Raw genomic sequence first — 21,870 nt, forward strand, 5'->3', positions numbered from 1 at the left:
CTCAGTGCTAATGCCACCAAGCACCATTTACTGTGCCTGCAACTCCTAGCACCGTAGATTTTCCTAAATGCTCTTCTGAAGCCTCATGAAGCCAACTCACTCTAACAAGTCTGTGATTACCCAATTTACTCCAAATCCAGCCCTTCAAGTTGATGCCATGCCTCAGTGTGTGCAATACATCATCAATGCAGAACACATGTGCGCGCACACACACACACACACACACACACACCAACTAAGGTCTTGGCAATCAGCACACACACTGCTGACTGAGACAGCCTCTCTTAGGAACAATGGCCATCTGACACACATAAGCTGGGCAGTTGCCTCGGTTGTTTGCTTACTTGTGAACTTAGGCAAGTTACTTAACCTCTCTAAGTCCAATCTCCTTGTAGAAAAACAAACAATAACAATAATAATAATATATATATATATCCATGAAGCCCAGTTCACCAGCCTTTAACGCTGGGAAAGGAAGAGTGGCACGGAAAGAGGCCTGGGAGAGGCCTGGGAGAGGCCTGCAGGAGCAAACACGCAAAAAAGTTAAGCTTTAGAGCACTTGCTCAAGGGGGTGGGGAAGTGTCTGTGCACAAAGAAGGGCCTATCTTCAGCCTTCGCCCAGTTTGGGTGTCCCCTTACACACACCTTTTTTATTGTGTCCAGCATGGACCTCCCTCCATTCCATGGCTTGGTGGACTTGCGTATACAATTCAGGCTTGCCATGCTGTGCCATTTCCGGTCCTCCAGCTTCCGGTGGAAGGCATTTGCCAACATCAGGACACTGTCATACAGGTAGAGGTTGGAGATCTGCAAACACAAAGGCAGTGAAACCCTTTCCACTGATGCATTTTCGGAAATGGGAGAAACCAGCAGAGGGTCTGGGTGATCCAGGGGGCCAACACTAACAAGTGGTGCCCAGTATGTAGACCACAGTCTCCTAGCTTCATTCAAAAATCAGGCCAGGCAGTGGAGTCCTAAGTAGAATAAGAGCTAGCTCTGCTTCAGGAACTAGAGTGGGCAGTGGATCTGTACAACACTAGGAGAACCAGCATGGTCAGCACCACGGTTGAGACTTATACACGGGCTTTGTGCAAGATTGCAAGGGGATGTCCTGCTCAGGTAACACAGGATAGGGGAAGGATGGGCAGAAATCTTGGTCTCAAAGGATTCATAGGATAAAGGATGGGGAGCATTACAGGGAGGCAGCATTAGGCCAAGGCACGAAGGTACAAAGGAGCAGGGTCAGGTAGGGCAGGATCTAGCAGCACTATCTATGAAAAATTTTAGGCTTTGAAATTTTAGGCTATGAAAAATGTATCTATGAAAAATTTTAGGCTTTATGGACCTTCCAGTCTCTTTCACGGGGCTCAATTTTGCTGTTACAGCAGGAAAGCAGCCACAGACAACACATAAACAAGGGATGTGCCAATAAATCTTTATTAAAAAATAAAGACTTAGATAAAATTAGATTTAAAAAAATAGGCAATGAGCTGGATCCAGCCCAAGGACCACAAGTGGCCAAGCCCTGGGTTAGAGGGACTGAATCCAGTACCAAATGTCTGCAACCATGGGTAGCGCAGAGAGGAAGTGGGATCAAGAGGGAGGCATGGATCAGGGATCTAGCCATGTTGAGCCTTGTGGGTCATGCCACAGAGTAACAACATAGGTGACTTTGGGAGAAGGATGCCATTGGCGAATCTGTGTCCAGAAGTCAGATCTGTGTCTTGGAAAGATCGCTCTGGTCCCCAGATGGGTAAAGAGTGGCCTGAGTGACACTGGCAGCTTATGGTAATGGAGATTCTGAGCCCGCAGAGCCTGCCCTGCAGGGACATCACTGCCAGCCCAGGATACACTTGGGGATTGCAACTGTGCACATATGAGAAGTACCCCATGCTGAGCCACTACAGAGAGATGGCTCACAGAAGACACCTCAGAACTCCCAAGAGCATGAGTGTTGGGGAGACACTGGGACAACAGTGAGGAGAACATGACCATCACGCTGGTATCCAGGGATGAGACAGATCTGGCTCACCGTCCTAACAGCAACTCAACACCCTGATGTGCTTGAGCCTGAACACCAGCATCCACCCTCTCAGGGGCCCCTCCAGAGCCCTCTGCAGGAAGGAAGGCAACCTGGTACTTCTTCTCGTCAGCCCACTCCTCCAAGGGGAGGTCATGGAGCACAAACGGAGGAGAGTGTAAGGGGAGGGGGTGGGAAGGAGGGGATGTCTGCCTCTGTTCAGGTGTGTGGTCCCTCCTGGTCACTGTTGCACAAACAACCAACAGCCGAAGTGGGTCAAGGGGATGAGTCTCTGCACACCTAAGCAGCAAGATTTCTGCTAAAAATATTTCAGGAAAACAAAATCACTGGATATAAATAGGAGAATGTGTCAACCTCACAGGACTCCTGGGAGAATCAAATAAGATCCTTGGGCTGCAGGAAGAACCCCTACTGTCACCCAGCCTTACCTCTCACCACTCCCCAGGCTGGCCCTCACACCCCTGGTACCTACACACCTTGCTCTCCACCTGCAATTTCTTGCCTCACGTGTCTTGGGCTGGGTGCCCCCAAAGCAGAGCTCCAGAAAAGAGCTGGGGTAGCATGGAATGTCCCCTGCAACTGACATAGTGCAGGACCTCAAACCATCTGCTCCATGCTTCATCTTGACTGTCCAGCAACTCACGCTAACTGCCTGGGGCATTCCCGCCACCGCACGTCAAGCAGAGCTGACCACTTCTGCAGGTGTTCACATGTCCTGGCCTTGCCTGCAGAGCCCTGTCTTAAGCACGTGCAACCTGCATCCTTACAGTGGCCACAGAGATGTGGGTCACGAAGGCCTGTGGAAGAAGAGGGTGGGGGATGGACAGGCGATGTTTCAGATGTGGCAGGAGTGTGCGGGAGTGTGCCTAGATGACATGGACACTGTCAACTTAGCTAGGCCTCAGGCCTAGGGGAAGCAGGTGTGTCAGTGGTCGGTGTCCTGTTCCAGAGCCCTGTGGTACACAGGGGCTTGCCTGACAGCAGAAAGCAGTCATTTCCATCACCGAGAACCCACCTCCTGTCCTACAGGGAACCCCTGAACTGGGTCTCCTAGTCCTCGAGCCCTGGGGGTACATTTGCTCCATAAGAAAGACTAACCCACTCTCTGTGCTTGTCAGATCCCCCCTCTCAGGAGCTCCTACCACTGCAGAATGATTGCTGACAAGTCCACCTCCCTTCTGGAATACAAACTCATAATGAGACGTTTTTACAGGACAATGTCAGCCACTTAGAGTTAGCTCGGTTTATTTTATTTTTTCCAAAAGAATAATTCAAAGTGGAGAGTCCTTCATAATGTGAAGATTTCTCTTCTCAAGACATTCATGGGGTTCCCAGGCACCCACTCCTAGCTGACGGCATTCAAGCAACTGACACTCTTTGACCCATATTCCGTCTCATGCACATGCACGTACCACTTGGGACAGCACCGCCCCAGCCATGGCCCAGACCAGCACCCAACGGAATATCCCTTTTTACCTCCAGCACTTCTGTTCACAATGAATTAAGGTACTTAACGAGTGTATGAATGCAGAGAGGCTGGCAACGAAGAGGCAAAAACAGGATGTGACTCAGAAAGGCCAGAGGAAGCCCTCGGTCCTTCCACAAGTATGTCTGCTGGGAAGGGTGACCACATTTCAGGTCAAAGGAAAAAACTTTCAGTTTAAAGGCTTCAGCAATTCTCTTTTCCGGGTAGATATATCTGGAAATGTTATAGATATAACTTACACATATATACATACATGCATGAATACATATATATACACATACACATATGTATATACATATATCGATAAATGTGCACATATTCATATATAACTTGTAAATAACTTTTATATATGAAACTTTTATGTGTGTGTGTGTGTGTGTATAACTTTTCTTACCATCTCTAACCACAGAATCCAGCACCAACCATATGGTTGGAATATGGTTGGTGCTTAATGCATACTTGATGGGTGGATGGATGGAGGGATAAATGGATAGATGGATTGGGGGATGGGTAGGTGGGAGTGAGGAGGGGCAGATGGATGGAAGGATGGAGGGGGAGATGGATGGATGGACAGATAGATGGGTGAATGGAGGATGTATATCTTGCTAAGAGGATAAACACTGATCTTGGTTCCCAAAAAGAGAGAACAGTAGAAGAAGAGACGGGCCACCTCTACTTTGACTTGGGAGAGAACTTCCTTTGTTCAAACACAACTTGCTTCTCATCTACAGCCTACTCAGAATGTCTTCTTGATCCCCACTTGGAGCTCCACATCCTCTTACTCCTGTCCCTTCTCCTGGTTAGATGCTATGTCAGTACTCCTCCCTACTGTAGGCAGACACTAACACCCTGTGTTGATCCGTGGCCCTGTCTTTCCTGTCCTACCTCAGCATCCTCCCAATTAGGTGATTTGCCAGGTTTACTGGTGGGGACACCAAGGGAGGGCACTACCCTTACAGTCCAGTTGTTTGCAGACTGGAGATGGGACCTTTGGGGGAAAGATCAAGAGCAGGTAGTAGAAAGGCAGCCTCTGCTTGGGGCTTCATCTGGGTCATGACAAACATAAAGCAAGACTTTTCTCAGGGGAGGTGGGTGGAGACCAAGTGTCAAGGGATGGTCATGATGGGCGTCAAACCAAGAAAAGTGGTCTGGAAGGAGAGAGACTCCTAGCTACATGAACACTCACTCATAGTTGGGCTCAAGGGGTTAACAGACCAAGCTGAGTTCCAGGCCACAGGAGCAGAGAAAAGGGTCCTGGTTGGAAGGAATCCTTGTCTCTTTCCCTCACTTCTCAGTTAAGGTACAGCACAGAGCTCATTCACAGAAGAGAGACAAGCAGAGAAGGGACTGTCGTTATTTAAACCCTCATCCCCTCTGGATGGCCTAGGGACATTACAGCACAAAAGTGACAAGGAAGCAAAACCAAAAAAAATAAATAAATAAATAAAAAGCATTTCAGGTGAAAGCAGGCATGAGAAGCAGAAGACAGACTGAAGTTTGAAGCCAAGGACATGGTAGAGTAAAGACCTGGATGCAAAGCAAAAGGCCTGGAACCAGGTCAGAGATGCCAGAGGGAGTAAAGTCAGAGGAAGACAAGAGCCAGAGCCACGCAAGGGGCCTGAGGCTGGAGCCTGTGGCCTCCACTCTAAGTGGGGACAGAGCTGGAACGGAGGCCAGCTAATTCATTTCCCCACCTGAGAGATACATGCCCGATTCCTCTTTCAATGTCACACCGTACGACTCTGACTCAACTCTGTGTGCAGCCTAGCCAGGTGGCCTGGTAGGAAGAGCAAGAGCTTTGGATTCATCCCAGCCTGGGCCAGCTTTGCTCATTGCCATTCATTCTTCTAGTGCATGGACCTAGCAAGTGTTCAGTACATGCTTCCTCAACCGGTGACTTGAATCTTGCACTCACTTACAAAGTCACGTTAAACAAGCCATTTAATGCTCTAGATTCATCTCAAGGACAATCAAATCCAATAAGATCACTGTCCCCGGAGAGGTGCGGTGGGGGTGGTCCGAACTTACTTCCCCGAGAACTGCGGATAGCAGTACTCCCATGTGCCACGCTCTCTGGGGGCAGCTTTATTTATGGAAGAAAGGCAAGGGGGAATGAAGGATCTACACAGGCTCCTGACTTTGATGTGGATGGTCTGAGAGCTCCTCCAGCATGTGCCCGTCTCTGAGCCTAGCACAGGTCTGGTACACTGAAGCCTCGGGACTACTGGGAAACCAAACTTGTTCTGCCAACACCATTTACCCTCTCCCCCAGGGCCCACTGGTCTGAAAGCTGCTTAAGGGTGAGCAGGAGTCATATCTGGATTTTGCAGCTGGTGACTGGGAAGTCTGAGCGAGGATCCCCTTGAGCATTATGTGCCCAGCTCGGCCTGAAAGCAGCTTGCCTGGACCCGTGTTCCTGGTCTCCTCCTGCCCCAGCAGCGAGGTACAGCTGTCACAGTCCCCGGGTCTGAGCCAGGCCTTCTGGGGCTGCACGGGCTGAAGTGATGCAGAACTGCCTGTCACGGGAAAGGCTACTTCTCTACCCTCAGGGAGTTCCAGAAAAGGTACCAACATAGGAAGGCCCAGAGTGGGGGCCTCACGATGCCCTGACTCAGAGTCCTGAAAGGGAGGTGGCTTGGCCCATTACAGGGGAAGGTCTGACATTGGCACTGCAGGGCTGGCTCAGCCACAGGAGCCTTCTGCAGCCCACCCTGCCATGAGACCACCCAGGTGGGCAGGAGAAAAGCGGAGGCAGGCAAGTATGCCTAGAACAGGGGCAGCTACAGCCCAACCCTGTAGGAACCTCCTTGTTCTATACTCTATCACCTGTTACCTGTTACCTGCTCCTGACCAGACTTAGGGGCTTCAATCCCAAGGAAGCTTCCTTATGTCCTCTCTATGTGGTGACTTCCCACAACCACAGCATGGTTCAGGTGCCCTCATTTCTCCCTAGAGAAACAGCAACCACTGCTTACCTTGTCTCCCAGCCCACCCACCCAAGCCCCCTCCTCCTTAGTACCCTGGCGGCTACCCTCGGCCCTGACTGAACTCCAACACTTCTCACCTCCTCCCCCACCTTTTAGGGTTCAGACACTGAACATGACCCCTGCTTTCCTGGGCCTCTGAGTTTCTGTATATGCCATTTTGTTCTAACCTGTCCATGCTGCGAAGAGAGATGAAATTTCCCCATTGATTTAGAGCTTGTGGGAATTAAGACAGAGCATTTGTGAAATGTCTAAAATAGGAAGTGGCACATAATGAGTGCATAAGGAGTGTTTGTAGAATTAGTGAATGCTAAATGACTAGATTTAAGTCTGTTCTTTAAAAAAAAAAAAAAAAAAAAACGCCAAGGTAAAGACATATCAAGGTATTTGAAAAGAGAATGCTTCCTAGAATATGACTGACAGAGGACAGAGGCCACACTGGGAAAAGGGTATATGTTCCACGGAATGATATGTTCCATGGGAAGTGTCCATCTCCAGTCAGAATCTGGGCATTTCCAGGAGACTAGGGAGCAGGTAGGGGCAGGGATCACGGCAAGGCTTGCATTTCCAAAGCCAATAACCTGTGCAGGAAGTGGGTCCTCAGGAGGGAAATGGGAAAGGTGAGGACACATGTCTGGGAGGTAGAGGACAGAAATTGGCCAGGAGCTCTTGACGAGGGCCTGCAAGTTCTTAAGAAACCCAGGTAGACTCTCCTGGCTGCTGGATAACCAAAGACCAATCACATGAAGCCAACCGAGGACTCAAGATGGAAAAACAGATTTCATTTTTTTAAGAGTTAGCACCAGAATCCCCACTACATCAGTAACTACATTTTATTTAGGAAACTACCTGCGTCAGCAGGAACAAAGGCTACCAGTGAAACCATTAAGTTGATCTTCATGAAAAAATGAGAATTTACTCTGGAGTCAAGACCCAGAGAGAGAAAATAGAGGACAGATAGGAAGGCCAGCAGGAAAGAGAGGATAGAGCCTGAGGGGGAGGGGACAAGCAGGGAACGTTCCCCAGCAGGAGGGGACTTAGGACCTCACAGGCTGTCTGTGCCACTACAATGCCAATGCCCCACCCTGGCCCCTACCATACGTGACAGCGTCTTTGAGACTTGGATTTGTGCGTGAAGCCAAGAAAGGCACTGATTTTGCATCTGGGTCAGCACTGAGTGAGGTGCAGGCCATCCCCTCCGAAGCCTGGATGATCTATTTACTTACCTGACTCCCCAGAAGCAGGATTAGGGCCAGGAGAAATGAAAATATAAGCTTCCCCAGCAATCCCCCTTCCCTGGGAAATACGCTAAGCTCTTCAGGAAAGCTATCCTCTCCTGATCCCATCAGGACCCCAGCAGGGGGAAACCTGTGCCCACCACCCTCAGACTGGAAGGGAGAGACCCCTGAGGGACAATGGCCCCGCTGTGAAGCCCGCTCTCGGGAGACGTTTCCCTGTAGCAAATCTGAGGGTGCTCCAGCCTTGTCTCCACGCCAGGGCCCAGGGAATTGTGCCTGAATTATCAAGAGAAGAAACATGCCTGAAGGCAAAGGAAGATGAATGGCAGGCCAGGGTCACAGCCACACAAGCCAGGTCCATCTTGACACCAGACCATTATCCCCCCAACGCCGGAGAGAGAAACCTCAGAGATGTTTTCATTAAGAAAGTCTGCATTTCCTCCAGGCTCCTAAGGAGCCCAGTTTCCTCTTCCCTCCATCATTAATCAAGCCAAGGGGACTGTTCAGGGAGACCTCACAGGGGCAAACAGCAGGAACTAACGTCTGACCAGATCCTCAAACAGGCTCTGGTCATCCAGCAAAGTCAGACAAGCAGCCAGCAGAGGGTCCTGCTGGGAGGACAAGCTGACGCCCAGATGTCACAGGTTGAGAAATCCATCCCCAGGCAAGGTCTTTCGGGCCAACTGCTGCCAGCCTGCCCATCCTGAGAGAGGCCACCACAGCCCAGGCTGAGGAGGGAGCAGAAAGCAAAGGGGATGGGGCAGAGGGCAAAGGGGATGGGGAGCTCTGCTCACCACCCAAGCCCAGGGGATGGCAGCGTAGGGAGAGGCATTGGTCCATACCTGAGGCTCTCTGGGCTCCAGATGCGCAGGTGGCCATGTGTGGCCAGGACAGCAGCTGGTTGCAGCCAGAGAGACCATCTGTGTGACTGTCTCTGACAACGGCAGTGAGGATCATGCTTCACCGTGCACCCGACAGGTCTCCTGACCGACGGTTGCTCTATGTTCCCTCTGAGGGTTTAGGGTGAAAAATGGAAAGCACTGAAAGTGACATGAAGTCCAAGATAGCTATGGTGTGGGGTAGCTCACTGTCACTCCAGAGGAAAGGCTTCTACTGGCAGACTGGCAAACAACTTGTAGCCAGAGAATAATCCAGAGAGCCCTAAAGAAATAGGGACAGGTGGGGAGGGGGAGTTTTGAAATATTTTCATAGACTCAGCGAGAGAAGAGTGAATCCATCTATCAAGTCACTGGATACTTTAAAAATGCCCTAAGAGGAGAAATTCCAACCTGAGGGGGCATTTATAATAATACCGCATTAGCCCCCGTAGCTTAAGCCACTGAGCCACCCAGGAGCCCCGCCCCCATAGCTTAATTCAAGAATCAGGCTCCACACTGACCAGATGACACAGCTCCTATCACGTGCCTGTTCCCCTTTGAAAAACCATTTGAATATAAATGGGGTCACAATGTGACAATATATCTGTTAGCTCCATTGCAGCCCTGAAGTCACCAGACAGCACGTTCTGAAGACGGAGTACTTTCTAGATTCTCCTCTGAGCAAGGCTGTCTATGAAATCTTAGCAAAGTCTCAAGGTTCTTAGAGACTAGTTATCACTTTTATTACTGGCCGAGTCAGACAGGCCCTAAACTAACTTGTCAGGAAAATAAGAATGAGAAATACCCAAATGAGACAGTGCTTTGTAGGGGAAAATAGACAAGAGCACACGGGTGAATACAATGCTTTTGGAGCTCCGATAAGTCACTTACTTAGGTATTTTTCCTCCAAGGGTCTTTCTTTGTAATAAATAGGAACCAAATTGATTTGCTGTAAGAGGGCTGGCTTTGGGTCTGGAGCACAGGAAACCCTGACCACAGGCCTAATAGAAGAAAATAGGGTTTCTGAGCCCAGCTCAGTGGAGGAGCCACGAGACAGATGATCTGGTAAAAACTTCCCATTCATGATGGTCCTCAGGAAAACTTCTAACCCAGAGTTATTGTCCTAAGATTAGCAGCCGTCTGGGGGAAGAACGAAAAGAGGGACTTGAGAACTCCACTTCCAAAAGGATTTTCATTAATTCCATCAAGACAAAGTTAATAATCCATGACATAAATGTTTTATTTTTTCTTGAGTTAGTTGTTCTAAACATGTTAGAGTCTTCTCAATAAATCTCACAGCTAGAGGCTAGTAGAAATTAGTTTGTTTTCTATACTGTCATTAAGAAATAAAGAAGTGGTAATAGCTACTAAGGAAACTCAAAGAGAATGGCTTGTAAATGAATCTAGGAGTTGGGCCGGATGAGGAAGTAAATCCACATTTCCCTCTCCTCACACCCCCACTCAAGGCAGAGGCAACAAATAGAGACAGATTTCCTTTAATAAAGTGCTTTATTTATAGATATATAAGGAGACTTCTAGAAACAGTTTAACTTGTGTTAAGACCTGCATCATTAACAGATCTAGCCCATCAGTCCTTATGGAGGGTCTCCAACAAGCAGGTTGGGAGGGCTGAGTGGGTCTCCCGGACATGGCCTCTCCTCCCCGACGCCAGGCAGCTCTGATGGAGCGCCTGCGCGAGTGGTGCGGACAGTAAGTGGTACATGAAGCCCGAGACGCGAGATGGGGCCAGACTGGGGAACTGCTCTCCCACCGGCTGTGATGCATTTAAAGAGCTTGCTCAGAAAGACAAGTGGACTATACCTTCCAAAAAAAAATGAGGCCATGGTCAGCCTTTCAGCAGACACTGAACACATCTGACCACCTCCTCTATAGTGACACAGTTAACAGCTCAATCTTGTTCTAGATGTTTCCTGTATGCTCCCTCATTTAATTTTCATTATGTCTCTGAGGGATAGACATTTTCCTTCCAGTTTACAGAACAGGAAACTGAGGCACACAATGACAAATAAATAACAATAATGAAATAATTCATTAGTACCTAGAGTTACTGGGATTTGAACCGAGGGGATGCGGCTCTTGTGCTCCTGCTGCTACTGCTACTACTAGTAGTACTATTACTGCACTGATACTGCTACTACTACTTCTGCTACTACTAGTAGCACTGTTACTGTACTGCTACTACTATTACTGCTATCGTTGCTGCTGCTATTACTACTAGCATTGTTACTACAGAATGCTACTGCTACTGCTGCTGTACCGCTACTACTGCTACTATTACTACTGTCACAGCTGCTACTACTGCTACTACTAGTACTGTTATTGCACGGCTACTACTACTACTGTTACTAGTGCTGCTACTGCTACTACTAACAGCACTGTTACTGCACAGCTACTATTATTACTACTAGTACTGTTACTGTACTGTTACTACTGCTAGTGTTACTGCTGTTACTATTACTACTGTCACTACTACTAAAACTGCTGCTGCTACTACCATCACTACTGACTACTGTTGCTACTAATAGTACAGTTACTGCACTCCTACTACTACTACTGCGATTATTGCCACTGTTACTGCTAGTCCCCCTGCCACAAGATCCCTGTGATGTGCCTCTTCCATCCTGCTCTTGATGTAGGGCCTGGGTGTCAGCAGGAATAGACAAAGGCAGACAGAATGGTCAGGTTTCTAAGTCTGATATTGCCTTTACCACATTTGATGATAACGAGCCACACATCTCAGAGCTATGCCTCTGTTTACCCTCTTAAAGTCTATGGGTCATTTTAGTAGGCCCTCCACCAGATGTCTCATCCGTCCTACCAATCTCCTCTGCTCTCCTGTCCTCCAGGATGCATTCTTTGCATCTAGTGTGTCTGACGTGCCACTAAAGAACCCAACAGCACCGTTTAGTACATAATATGACAGGTGATCAGAGGCCTTGATGAGAAGTACTCCCCCTCTCCTGCTGCCCACAGTGCATGCCACACAGACTTGAGTCCTGTAAGGGGCCCCTTCTGGCTCCTCAAAGAGAAGGAGTGCAGTGTGACCAGGCAAGAACCGGAAAAAGTGATGGGGCAAAGGGGTGGGGTGGGGGCAAGGCTGGAGAGGGATTCAGACCTTCAAGGGGTGAAAGCCTGGGGAGAACAGCCTGGGAGTAAGACCCTCCCAGGGTCTGGCCACACAAAGAATGACAGGATCCCCTCACCCTCCTACCCCAGGTGAGGACACAGTGTTGGGCACACACTGTCTGAGCCGCATCATCTCACCCTACTCCAATCCACCGAATCAGTAGGGGTGGTAAACAGAGGCCCAGAGAGGGGGACTTACTTGGTCCTACTTCTTCTAAGCTCTAGAAAGGAGGAAGGTAGAGCAGCCCAGCAGCACCCAAAAATATAAAATCTTGTATGAAGCACATTCTACCCCTGGCCCATATGCCCAGGGCTCTTGAGTCCACAGGCCCTGCAGGGGCCTTTGTCCACTCCCTTGGCTGATCCTTCACCACCTTAGGAAGCCCTCAAACATTGTGGTGGCTTCCTGGACCAGTGTATATGGGAGTAGTGGGAATTACTCCAGCTAAAATCTGTGTCTGCTATGTTTCCTCATCAACCAAGAATATATTTCTAGTGTTTACCATCTGTTGGGGCACATTTCCTTCCCCCGTCCCTAAACGTAAGATTACAGAATGGATTGGATGCTTTGGTAGATTCCACAGGACCCAGCCCACTCCAGAGATTCTAATCATCCCCCTCCCCAAAATGTGTGCCCCCGGTAAGGTAATACCAAAATGTCCTGGGACAGAATGGATACTCAGGCAGCAGACACAGCATGTCTGTCCTGAACCCTGATTTCTACTCCTCAGGCCTGGCTGGGTAGAGGAGGTACAATTATTTTCAAACACTGAATGCAAGCATATCACATGCACAAATTTCTGGGCAATTGTTGCAAACCCAGTTGGGGGAAATTTCCTTCTGTTATGGGTCAGCAACCCAGCATCAAATGAAAGTTTCCTTTAAGTTTTTATTTATTTGAGAGAAAGAGCATGAGTGTGAGGGAGAGGGAGAGAGCATCTAAAGTAGACTCTGCACTACGCACAGAGCCCAACATGGAGCTCAGTCCCACAACCACAAGATCATGATGTGAGCTGAAACCAAGAGTTGGACACTTCACCGACTGAACCACCCAGGTGACCCCATATGAAAGTTTTCTTATACACAACATTCTTAATGAAGAAGTGGATTCTGGGCTGCCAGAGGACAGTCTTCACCATGCTTCATCATTATTCCCAAACACTCAGAGAGAAAACCACCTCTTCCAATAGGTACACAACCCCACATCCTCCTCCCTGGCCCCAGGAGAAGCTAACACTGATTGCATGTATGGTACAAGGTGTGGCAGAAGCACTGTCCAGAAACATCGGACCTGTTGCCTTGGAAGGAATGCAACACCTAGGCAAGTCAAGGTCCTACCTTTTGCCTCTCCCTCTTCAGCTGGGACTCCGGCACTGTCATAGTTGACCTAAACACTAGCCCTCAGCGGATGAGCTGGGGTAGTCTCCAGTTGATTCACAGGACCTATTTCTGTATTATTGACTTCCCACAGGGAAGACCCTAAAACAGACTCCCCATCCCCAATCCTGCCAAGCAAACCCACCACCCACAAAGTAGTCAGCACAGAAGCCTAAGACACAGTGATCGCTTTCGTCCCTGAACATGTAACTTTTAAATACAAGAGACACCCAGTGAGCTAATAGGCCCTGTCTGCTGACAACAGGCATAATTGCCTGCTAACGCTGCTCAGAGGCACTGCCCAATTGACTGGTTTCAATTTCAGCAAATGACAGGGTTCTAGCAATTAAAGTTGGTGGGAAACAGTGCTCAGCTGAAGCTGAGGCATATCTTTGCCCCTCGCCTGCAGCAGGCCAAGGGCACAGGTGAGACCCCTTTCTGGAGGGAGGTTGGGAGGGGAGCACTGACCTGCAGCATCTGGAGGTAGCCTTCCTGGGGGTCACAGAGCAGGGAGGAAATGCGGTGGTTGTTCCTCATGCATTTCTGGTTGTCCTTTGCAGATGGGAAAATCTGCCGAACCACGGTCATCCGGCCAAGGGCGCTGTGCACCAGATCCAGGATCTCCGGGTCGCTGATTTCCTAGGAAGACAACCAGACTCAGGCTCACCATTGATTCACCAACCGTGTCTGCAAAAGGCCCCTCGGGAGGTATCGATGGCCAACCTCCCCAGCAGCTGGTGCTGAAGAGGTCAAGGGCTTGGGCCCACGTCACACAGTCCATTAGTTGGTTATTTATAAACAACACTCGCTAACCCTAAAATGCAAATAAGATTATTCAACAGCTTTCCTGCAGGCCAGAAAAAGATATCTGACCGCCAAACCACCATGCCTTGGCTTCCTTGGGGTCAAGCTCTGAAGAATCCATCCTGCTGAATGTCATAGTAGGCAGCCGCTGGAAGTCAAAGCTACATTTCCTATTGGGGGTCATCATCTACCTGAGAGAAACAAACCTGATTTTGGCCAAAATGCAATTAAGTTTTCCTTAATTCAATTAGATTTGCTTTTTTTTTTTTTTCTTAAGGTCTTTCAAATTTTGAAAATATACCCACTCATTCCTTGCATAAAACCTACCCAGCATCTCCTATGTGGTTTCTTCTGTACTGAGCACTGGGGAGATGACCTTGAATGAGTCAGGCCTAACCCCACCCAGTAAAGTTTCCAGTCTGCATAGCATGAAATATGCAAGTGCCACCATAAGGAAATCTAGGGGCCAAGGAAACCCACTGTGCTTCCATGGTGGACATCTACACTCATTATCTCATTTATTATCTGCTCACGACTGCAAAAGTTCTGTGAGATAAATCCCATTATTACCCCATTTTCACTGAGCATTTGAAAGCAGAGAAACAGCAAAGGCAGCAGACCACAGGGAGCTCCTTCCAGGAAGGGCTTCGAAGAGGAATTAGCACTGACCCTGAACCTGAAGGATGAACTTGTTAGGCAAAGTGCTGAAGTGTTATGTGGGGCCAGGGGGATGCAGAGCTGAGTTGCTGGGAGTGCTGAAGACCGAGGCTTGGGGGGTGGGAGGACACGACAGGGCACCCCGTGGCACAGGATTTCCAGCAGAGGCAGCAGGGCCCATGAAGTCCCCTGTCCTCCAACCCCTACCCATGGCTTCCCAGGCAGAAAGGAGGAGTGGTCAGGGGCAGCCACAGAGCTGTGGTGGGGCGGGGTCCTCATACTCAGCCAAGGGCAATGAGAAGCCCTGGAAAGGTTTAGGTACAAAGCGGGGCTACTCAGCTATGCTAAGTTTTTCTTAACAAAAGCCTGTGTCTGCTTGCCTTAGGGAGAGACCTGATGGCAAGACAGTAACCAAACTGCTTCAAGGCTAGAAGCAACCCAGCAATGACAAACAATACAAACTAACAGAAATCAAGGGTTCGGGAGGAGGAGTCAGGTTCAGAAAAGTGCTTGTTTACTGTCTCTCAAATGTGGCTAAATCGGTGGTTGGTTGTAAGTCAAGATTTTGACTGTGAATAACTTATGTCTTAAAATAGGTTTTAAATCTTCCTCCTTGCAGATGATACATTCTAGCTTTGAGATGATGAACTGGTATAAATGAAGGTAAGAAGATTAGAAATCAGTGATCCGGGCTTTCAGATCACTTACACCAGAACACAACATGTTGAAGGGTGAGCTGTTAACGTATCTATTCCAGGAACTGTCTTAGGAACCTGATGTGAGCGTGAAGACTGGCCCGTTGAAACCATATGCAGATCTGGGAGAAAGGGAAACAGTAAGACTTGAATCCTTTCAGATAGCTCCCAGAGATGTGGAATTGCAGTAATCTTAAAAAAAATTAAAAATAAAAATAAAATAAAGTGAATCTGGGCTAGAACCACTAAACGTTGTATTGCAAACAAAAGACTGTTGAGGGAAAGGTGATCAACAGACGGGAGATGGGGAAAGGGCAAAGTGTTTGCATCTGAGGACTACCAGAATGTGCCCAGAACGAGCTAGGCTTCAGTAAACCGAGCAGAGGTAGAGACCATAGCTGAGCAGGATGTTTGCGCTCTGCTCTTAGCGGCCCTCCTAGCAGAGGCCCTGCCCTGAGCATAGGCCAGTGGGGTGAGGGAAACCACATTCTGATCTAACAGTAAGTAGGACTGTGGGAAAGGGCAAGGATGGACTAGCTAGCTCTCCTTGGACAAGGAATATAGAGGATTGGGAGGGGAATTCTGTGAAGACAGGAAGAACATAATTTGAACTATGCATAAGAGGGTTCACCAGAGCCCCACACCTTGGAGAGGAAATGGGGAGGTTACAAACCTTTTGTTTTTCTCACTTACTCCTAATGGCAGAGCCACTATAAACGCTCTTTGATTAAACCTTTCCTGCATTCTCAACTTCCTGGCTTGTCAGTGGCACAAGCCCTCCCCACTGCATCCAGAGCAGGACCCTGGAACTCTGTAGGGAGCCTGACTTCCAGGGTGCACAGTACCTTTCTGGAAAGCACAGCCATCATCTTTCTTAGCAACCTGCAGTAGAACCTGGGGTGAGTGTATAGTGAGCCAAGGGCAGCCACAACCTAAACAGTATGTTGGGGGGCAGGAGGACGGCTTTTCCCCTGCCCCCAGCTGCTGTGGTCCCGATGCTGTTCCTTCTCCGTTCTGCCTGCCCAGAACTCCTTGCAAACTTGGCACAGCTCAATCCAACCCATTAGCTGCATTAGTGAGGATCTCTACACACCCCGTTCCTGTGGCCCAGTTCTCATCCACTCACTCTGGGTTCAAGCACATACACTGTCTCCCAGTGCAGTCCTCCCTGATCCCTGCACTTCTGGGCCCATCCTTAGCCTCCAGTACAGAAATAGTTGCAATCAGAATCTATGAATCCACAGAAACAATTCCCTCAGATCCCTTGGGAACAATGAAAAAGGGTCACCTCTTCTACCAGGGATGTGTCCTTCCCCTTGGAAAATTCCAACCCTGCATCATCAGTCAGTTCCAGGAGCTCTGTGCCAGGCCCTCTCCTATGCTGTTGGTCCCCCTGGGTCCGTTCAGTATCACAGGGCTACACACAGGGATCCACGTACTCCTTGCTTGCTGTAGGCGCTGTCTCCAGGCTTCCCACCAGGTCAGTCTCTGGACCCATGTAAAGACATGCAACTTCTGGGCTTTCCTATGGATGCAGAGGGCAATTCAAGCAGCCAATTTATTCCACGCATTTGGAGAACAAACTCTCCCTTTGTCCCAGTTGACTATTCCTTCCAGAGAGCACTGCTGATGAGCAGCAGAAGAAAGACAATGTGTATACACCATGTGACCTGCACTACCCTCACTAAAGTCAGAGACTCTGCAGTGGCAGCAATAATGTGTCATACCCAGATGCCGACCGGGACGCACAGGCTTGAAATAAATCTTGCTTTTATGACTTTGTAAGCTCATACTGTGAAATAGATCTTAGGCACAAACATCACATTAAGTATGAATAATAAAAGGATCAGCGGGTCTTCTATCAAGCTGAGAAATAAAGTATATCCTGCATCTTGGTTGGCTGCCTCCTCCCCAAATACTTACACCTTCCTCCTCACCAGCAGCTAACTTCATCACGCTATGAGTTATGTATGTAGCCCAAATAATGTATAACTTTGTCTTCTACATTTTGTTGAGCTTCGTGCAAGCTAAAATGTTGGCAGTCGTGTTCCTCAAACTTTGCTGTGCATCTGCATCACCTTGGGAACTTGATAAAATATAGAGAGGTCTAACCCCGTTCCACTTTATCAAGCAAAGCCTCTGTGTTCTCCATGAGCTCCCCAGATAATTCCAATACTCATGAACATTGAACACTTTTGTAATCTGTCCAGGTGATGGGGGTACTGCTTAGTTTACTTCTTCATACAACTGTACCCCATTTCCCAGTATGATTATGCCACCATTTACATACCCTGGTGTTCCTTCCCATTGGAATTTTTTTATTTGCTATTATAAAGCTTCTGTGCACATTTTTCTTGTGCATATGAGTTGGTGCACTTGTGTAAGAAGTTCTCTAGGGTATATACCTTGAATCAGAATTCCTCGATAGGAGAATATGAATATGTTCAAATACACGAAGGAATGACAAATTTCCAAAGTGATCGTACCAATTTATGATCATGTGTGGTAAAGAGAGCTCCAACACCCTTGCATGCACCTGACATTATTGTAGGACTTCCTAATATTTGTCAACCTGGTGAGTAGGAACTGGTACATTATTGGATTTGATTCCACTTCTCTAATTCTTAATAGAGTTAAATATCTTTCATGTATCTATGTATGAATCATTTCTGTTTCCTTTCTTGCATTTGTGTTTTTCTTCAATTTCTATTGGGTTGGGTCCCTTGTATATTGATTTGTGAGAACTTTTTAAAAAAATTCTAGATAATTCTTCACCACATGTCATAAATATCTTCTCTACTTTCTAGAATGTTTGGTAGAACTGGCCTATAAACTCTTCTAACCTGGTGTTTTCTCTGTAGGAAGATTCTTATTACTGATTAAATTTCTTTTTTTTTTTTATAGGGATTTTGCTTGTTTCTCCTTCTTTGCCCAAAGTCATTTTTTCTTCTAAAAATTCACCTGTGTTGTCCAGACTTTCCAGTTGATTGGCCTATGTGTTTCACAATGTCTCTCTACTTCTTCACCTTCTCTAATGCATCTAAAGCTACCTGCTCTCATATACTATTAACAATATTTATTTGTGCCCTCTCTCTTATTTTGATACTAGAAATTTATTTTATAAATATTTTTTTCTTTTAAGATTCATTTGAGAGACAGAGGGAGAGAGAGGAGGGTGGAGGGAGGCACAGTGGGAGAGGGAGGGAGAGAATCCCAAGCAGACTCTGCACAGAGCACGGAGCCCAACACAGGGCTTGATACCACAACTCTGAGACCGCTATCCAAGCTGAAACCAAGAGTCAGACACCCAACCAACTCAGCCCTAGGTGCCCATAAATCCTTTTCAAAAAGTAAGTTTTGGCTTAACTGATTCTCTCTTACAAGTTTCTATGGTTTTCTATTTCATTAATTTTTACACTTATCTTTATTATTTGTCTATTGTCTTTGGATTTATTAGGTAGCTATTTTCCCAGCTTTTTAGGTATGAAGCTCGGCTGTAGAATCTTACACCTTTTGTCTTTTCTAAGAAAGTAAAAACAAGAAATCTACACCCAACCATTGCTTTAGCTGTGTCCCACAAATTATACATATAAATTGTACCACTCTTTTTAAAAATCCCATTTTGATTTATATTTGACCCATAAGTAATTTAGTATGGATTTTTCAAAAACTTCCTAGCATGAGGGTATTCTTCGTATCTTTCTATTGATTTCTAACTTAAACACACTGTGACCTGAGAACATGGATTGTATAAAGGTAATCCTTTAAAATGTATTGAGCTCCGCTTTGTGGCTTATCATGTGGTTAGTCTGCGTGAATGTTTCATGTGCATTAACTGTCCCGATGTTGTGGGTTTCAGTGGCCTACTTTTAGGTCCATCAGATTAGGAATTAGTCTATTTCTGTCTGAATTCAGTCGATATTTTCAAAAATTCAAAAACCGTATTTTCAGTGTTTTATTAGTTACACACATGTGGAGGACTATAACTCCTTGCTGAATTGAATCTTTTACCATTATTTAGATATCCCCCTTATTTCTAGTAATTCATCTTGCCTCCCACTGTATTGTGTCCAATATTAATGCAGCGACACTAGCTTTATTTTATTACTAGCTGCCTGCTCTAACTTCTTCTGTCTCTTTGCCATCCATCTTTCTCTGTCTCACACTTTAGTTGGAGACTATGAGAAGCAAAATACACTCACATGGTTTTTATATCCATCTCTGACTTTTTAGTAGAAATCTTAATCTATTTATATTGGACTATGATTACCTACACCTACATTGATTTCTATCATATTGTTTCTATAACATAGCTTCCTGTTTTCTTTTTCTTTTTTTTTACTTCCCTTTGGAATGACTTTTCTTCCTATTTTCATTATTTTACCCTCTTTTGGAAGTTATATTGTTTACGTTATTCTTTTCTTGGTTATCTCTGATACTTTAAAATGCATATGAAACAAAGCATGAAGTGAATCCATATTCCTACTCTCTTCTCCAGCATTTCTTTCTTTTTTTTTTTTTTAAGATTTTATTTATTTATTTGAGAGACAGAGATCACACGCAGGCAGAGAGGCAGGCAGAGAGAAAGGAAGAGAAGCAGGCTCCCCGCTGTGCAGAGAACCCAATGTGGGACTCCATCCCAGGACCCTGAGATCATGACCCGAGCTGAAGTCAGAGGCTTAACCCACTGAGCCACCCAGGCACCCCCCAGCATTTATTTCTAATCACCATCATCCCAACTAATGTGATAACAATATCCAGTATTGTAGTTCTATTTTTCTTTAGGCCTTCCTAAGACATAAAGGTCCTAGTACTTTGTGGAGTTAATATTTTTCCATTTAACCAAGACTTATCAGTGTATTTGTTAGGCATTCTTTTCTGGACTCATGCACTCCTGAGGTACATCATTTAGAATTTCCTTTAATGTCATTCTGTGAGTGATACACTTAGTTTTGGTGTGCTGGAAAGTGTCTTTTTTAATATTACTCTTAAAAGATAAAAGTCTACGTTGACAACTAGTTTCTCTTAGCACACTAAATTTTCTATGACACTGTCTTCTGGCCTCCATTTTGTCCCCTCTGTCAGTTTCCTCTGGCTGCAATAACAAATTACCACAGATTCCGTGGCATAGAACAACAACTGTATTCTGTCCTAGTTCTGAAGGCCAGAAGTCCAGAGTCAGTCTCCATAGGCTGGAACTGGATGTTGGCAGGGATGCACTCCTTTCAGAGGCTCTAAGGGAGACGGTTCCTTGTCTCTCATATCTTCTGGTGGCTGCCAGTCTATCTTGGCATAATTATAGTCACATCACTCTAAGCTCTTCCTCTGTGACCATACTGCCTTCTCTTCTCTTAAATCTCCCTTTGCCTCCTTTTATAAGAACACTTGAAATTGGATTTAGGGCCCACCCAGATAACCTAAGATAATCTCCCCACCTCAAGATCATTAATTTAATCACTTTGGCAAAATCTCTTCTGCCACATAAGGTAACACAGGTTCCAGGGATTGGGCTCTGGGTATCTTTGGGTGCTATTATGCAGCCCACTAACTCCAGGTATTAGGAATCTGTTTAACTGCCATTTCTTTGAAGAAGACCTGTGTTTGCTCCCTGGATGCTCTCTAGATTTTTCTTTGTCTTTGGCGTTCTGCAGTATCATGCTAAAAGAGGTCTCTCGGTATAGATTTTTTATTTTTACTTTTATCCTTAGGTCTCCTAGATCTGGGGTTTGGTTTCTTTCAACAATTTCAGAGAATTCTAGAATATACTGTTTTTCATATTATTTCTTCCCCATCATCTCCTATTTCCTTCTAGAAGTTCAGTGTTATCCTCTCTTCCATGTGCCATCACCTCCCTTTCACATTTTCCATCCCTTTGTATCTCTGGGTTGCCTTCTAAATAATCTCTTCACATTTTCCCAGTCACAATTCTCTCTCTATATGTGTCCACTTTGGTAGTTAACTTATCCTTTAAATTTTTTAACTTCAATGATTAGGTTTTTAATTGCCAGAAGCTATTTATTTCTCAATTTTCTTCATTTTTAAATGGCTTTTATTCCTTGCTTATATTTTCCAGCATCTCTTTATCTTTTTTAACATATCTAAGCATGCTTATTTAATTGTCCATGTCAGATAATTCTAATATCTACAGTTCATTTCAGATCTGATTAAACTGTCCCCCCTGCCCCCCACCCCCAGCTCTCAGTCCTTCCTTCCTTCCTCCTTTCATCCCTCTTTCCCTCTTTCTTTCTTTCTTTCTTTCTTTCTTTCTTTCCCTTTTACTTTCCTTTTTTCATTCCTTCCTCTCCCTTTCTTGTGTATACTCTTATTTCCCTCAGAACTTCCTTATGAGTCCCTTGAAGTCTGACTCAAATTTGTATTACTTCAGGGAATATTTGTGCTCGCTTCTACAACCTACCTAGGAGCATTACCAATCTATAACCCCAGAAGTTAATATTAAACTTTCATCTGAGCTTCATTAGGCACCACAGGTAGTATGACTTGGGTCATAAACCTTCAGGGCCTCATCAATTCTCAAGAAAACCTACCCCCTCTCTGCAACTCCA

General features: G+C 46.4%; 1 protein-coding gene across 2 annotated transcripts in view; it reads right to left on the minus strand.

The window, feature by feature from the left end:
- The window catches only part of GRID1 (glutamate ionotropic receptor delta type subunit 1), a 705,186-nt gene that overhangs the window by 219,183 nt on the left and 464,133 nt on the right, over nucleotides 1-21,870 (minus strand). For both annotated transcript variants that reach the window (XM_046026168.1, XM_046026169.1), the window contains exons 6-7: nucleotides 13,620-13,790; nucleotides 646-807 (exon numbers count right to left, since the gene is read on the minus strand). In XM_046026168.1, the coding sequence (XP_045882124.1) occupies nucleotides 646-807; nucleotides 13,620-13,790 (333 nt within the window). The remainder of the gene's footprint in view (nucleotides 1-645; nucleotides 808-13,619; nucleotides 13,791-21,870) is intronic.

Source organism: Meles meles, chromosome 13, assembly GCF_922984935.1.
Source record: "Meles meles chromosome 13, mMelMel3.1 paternal haplotype, whole genome shotgun sequence".
NCBI classification, from domain to species: domain Eukaryota; kingdom Metazoa; phylum Chordata; class Mammalia; order Carnivora; family Mustelidae; genus Meles; species Meles meles.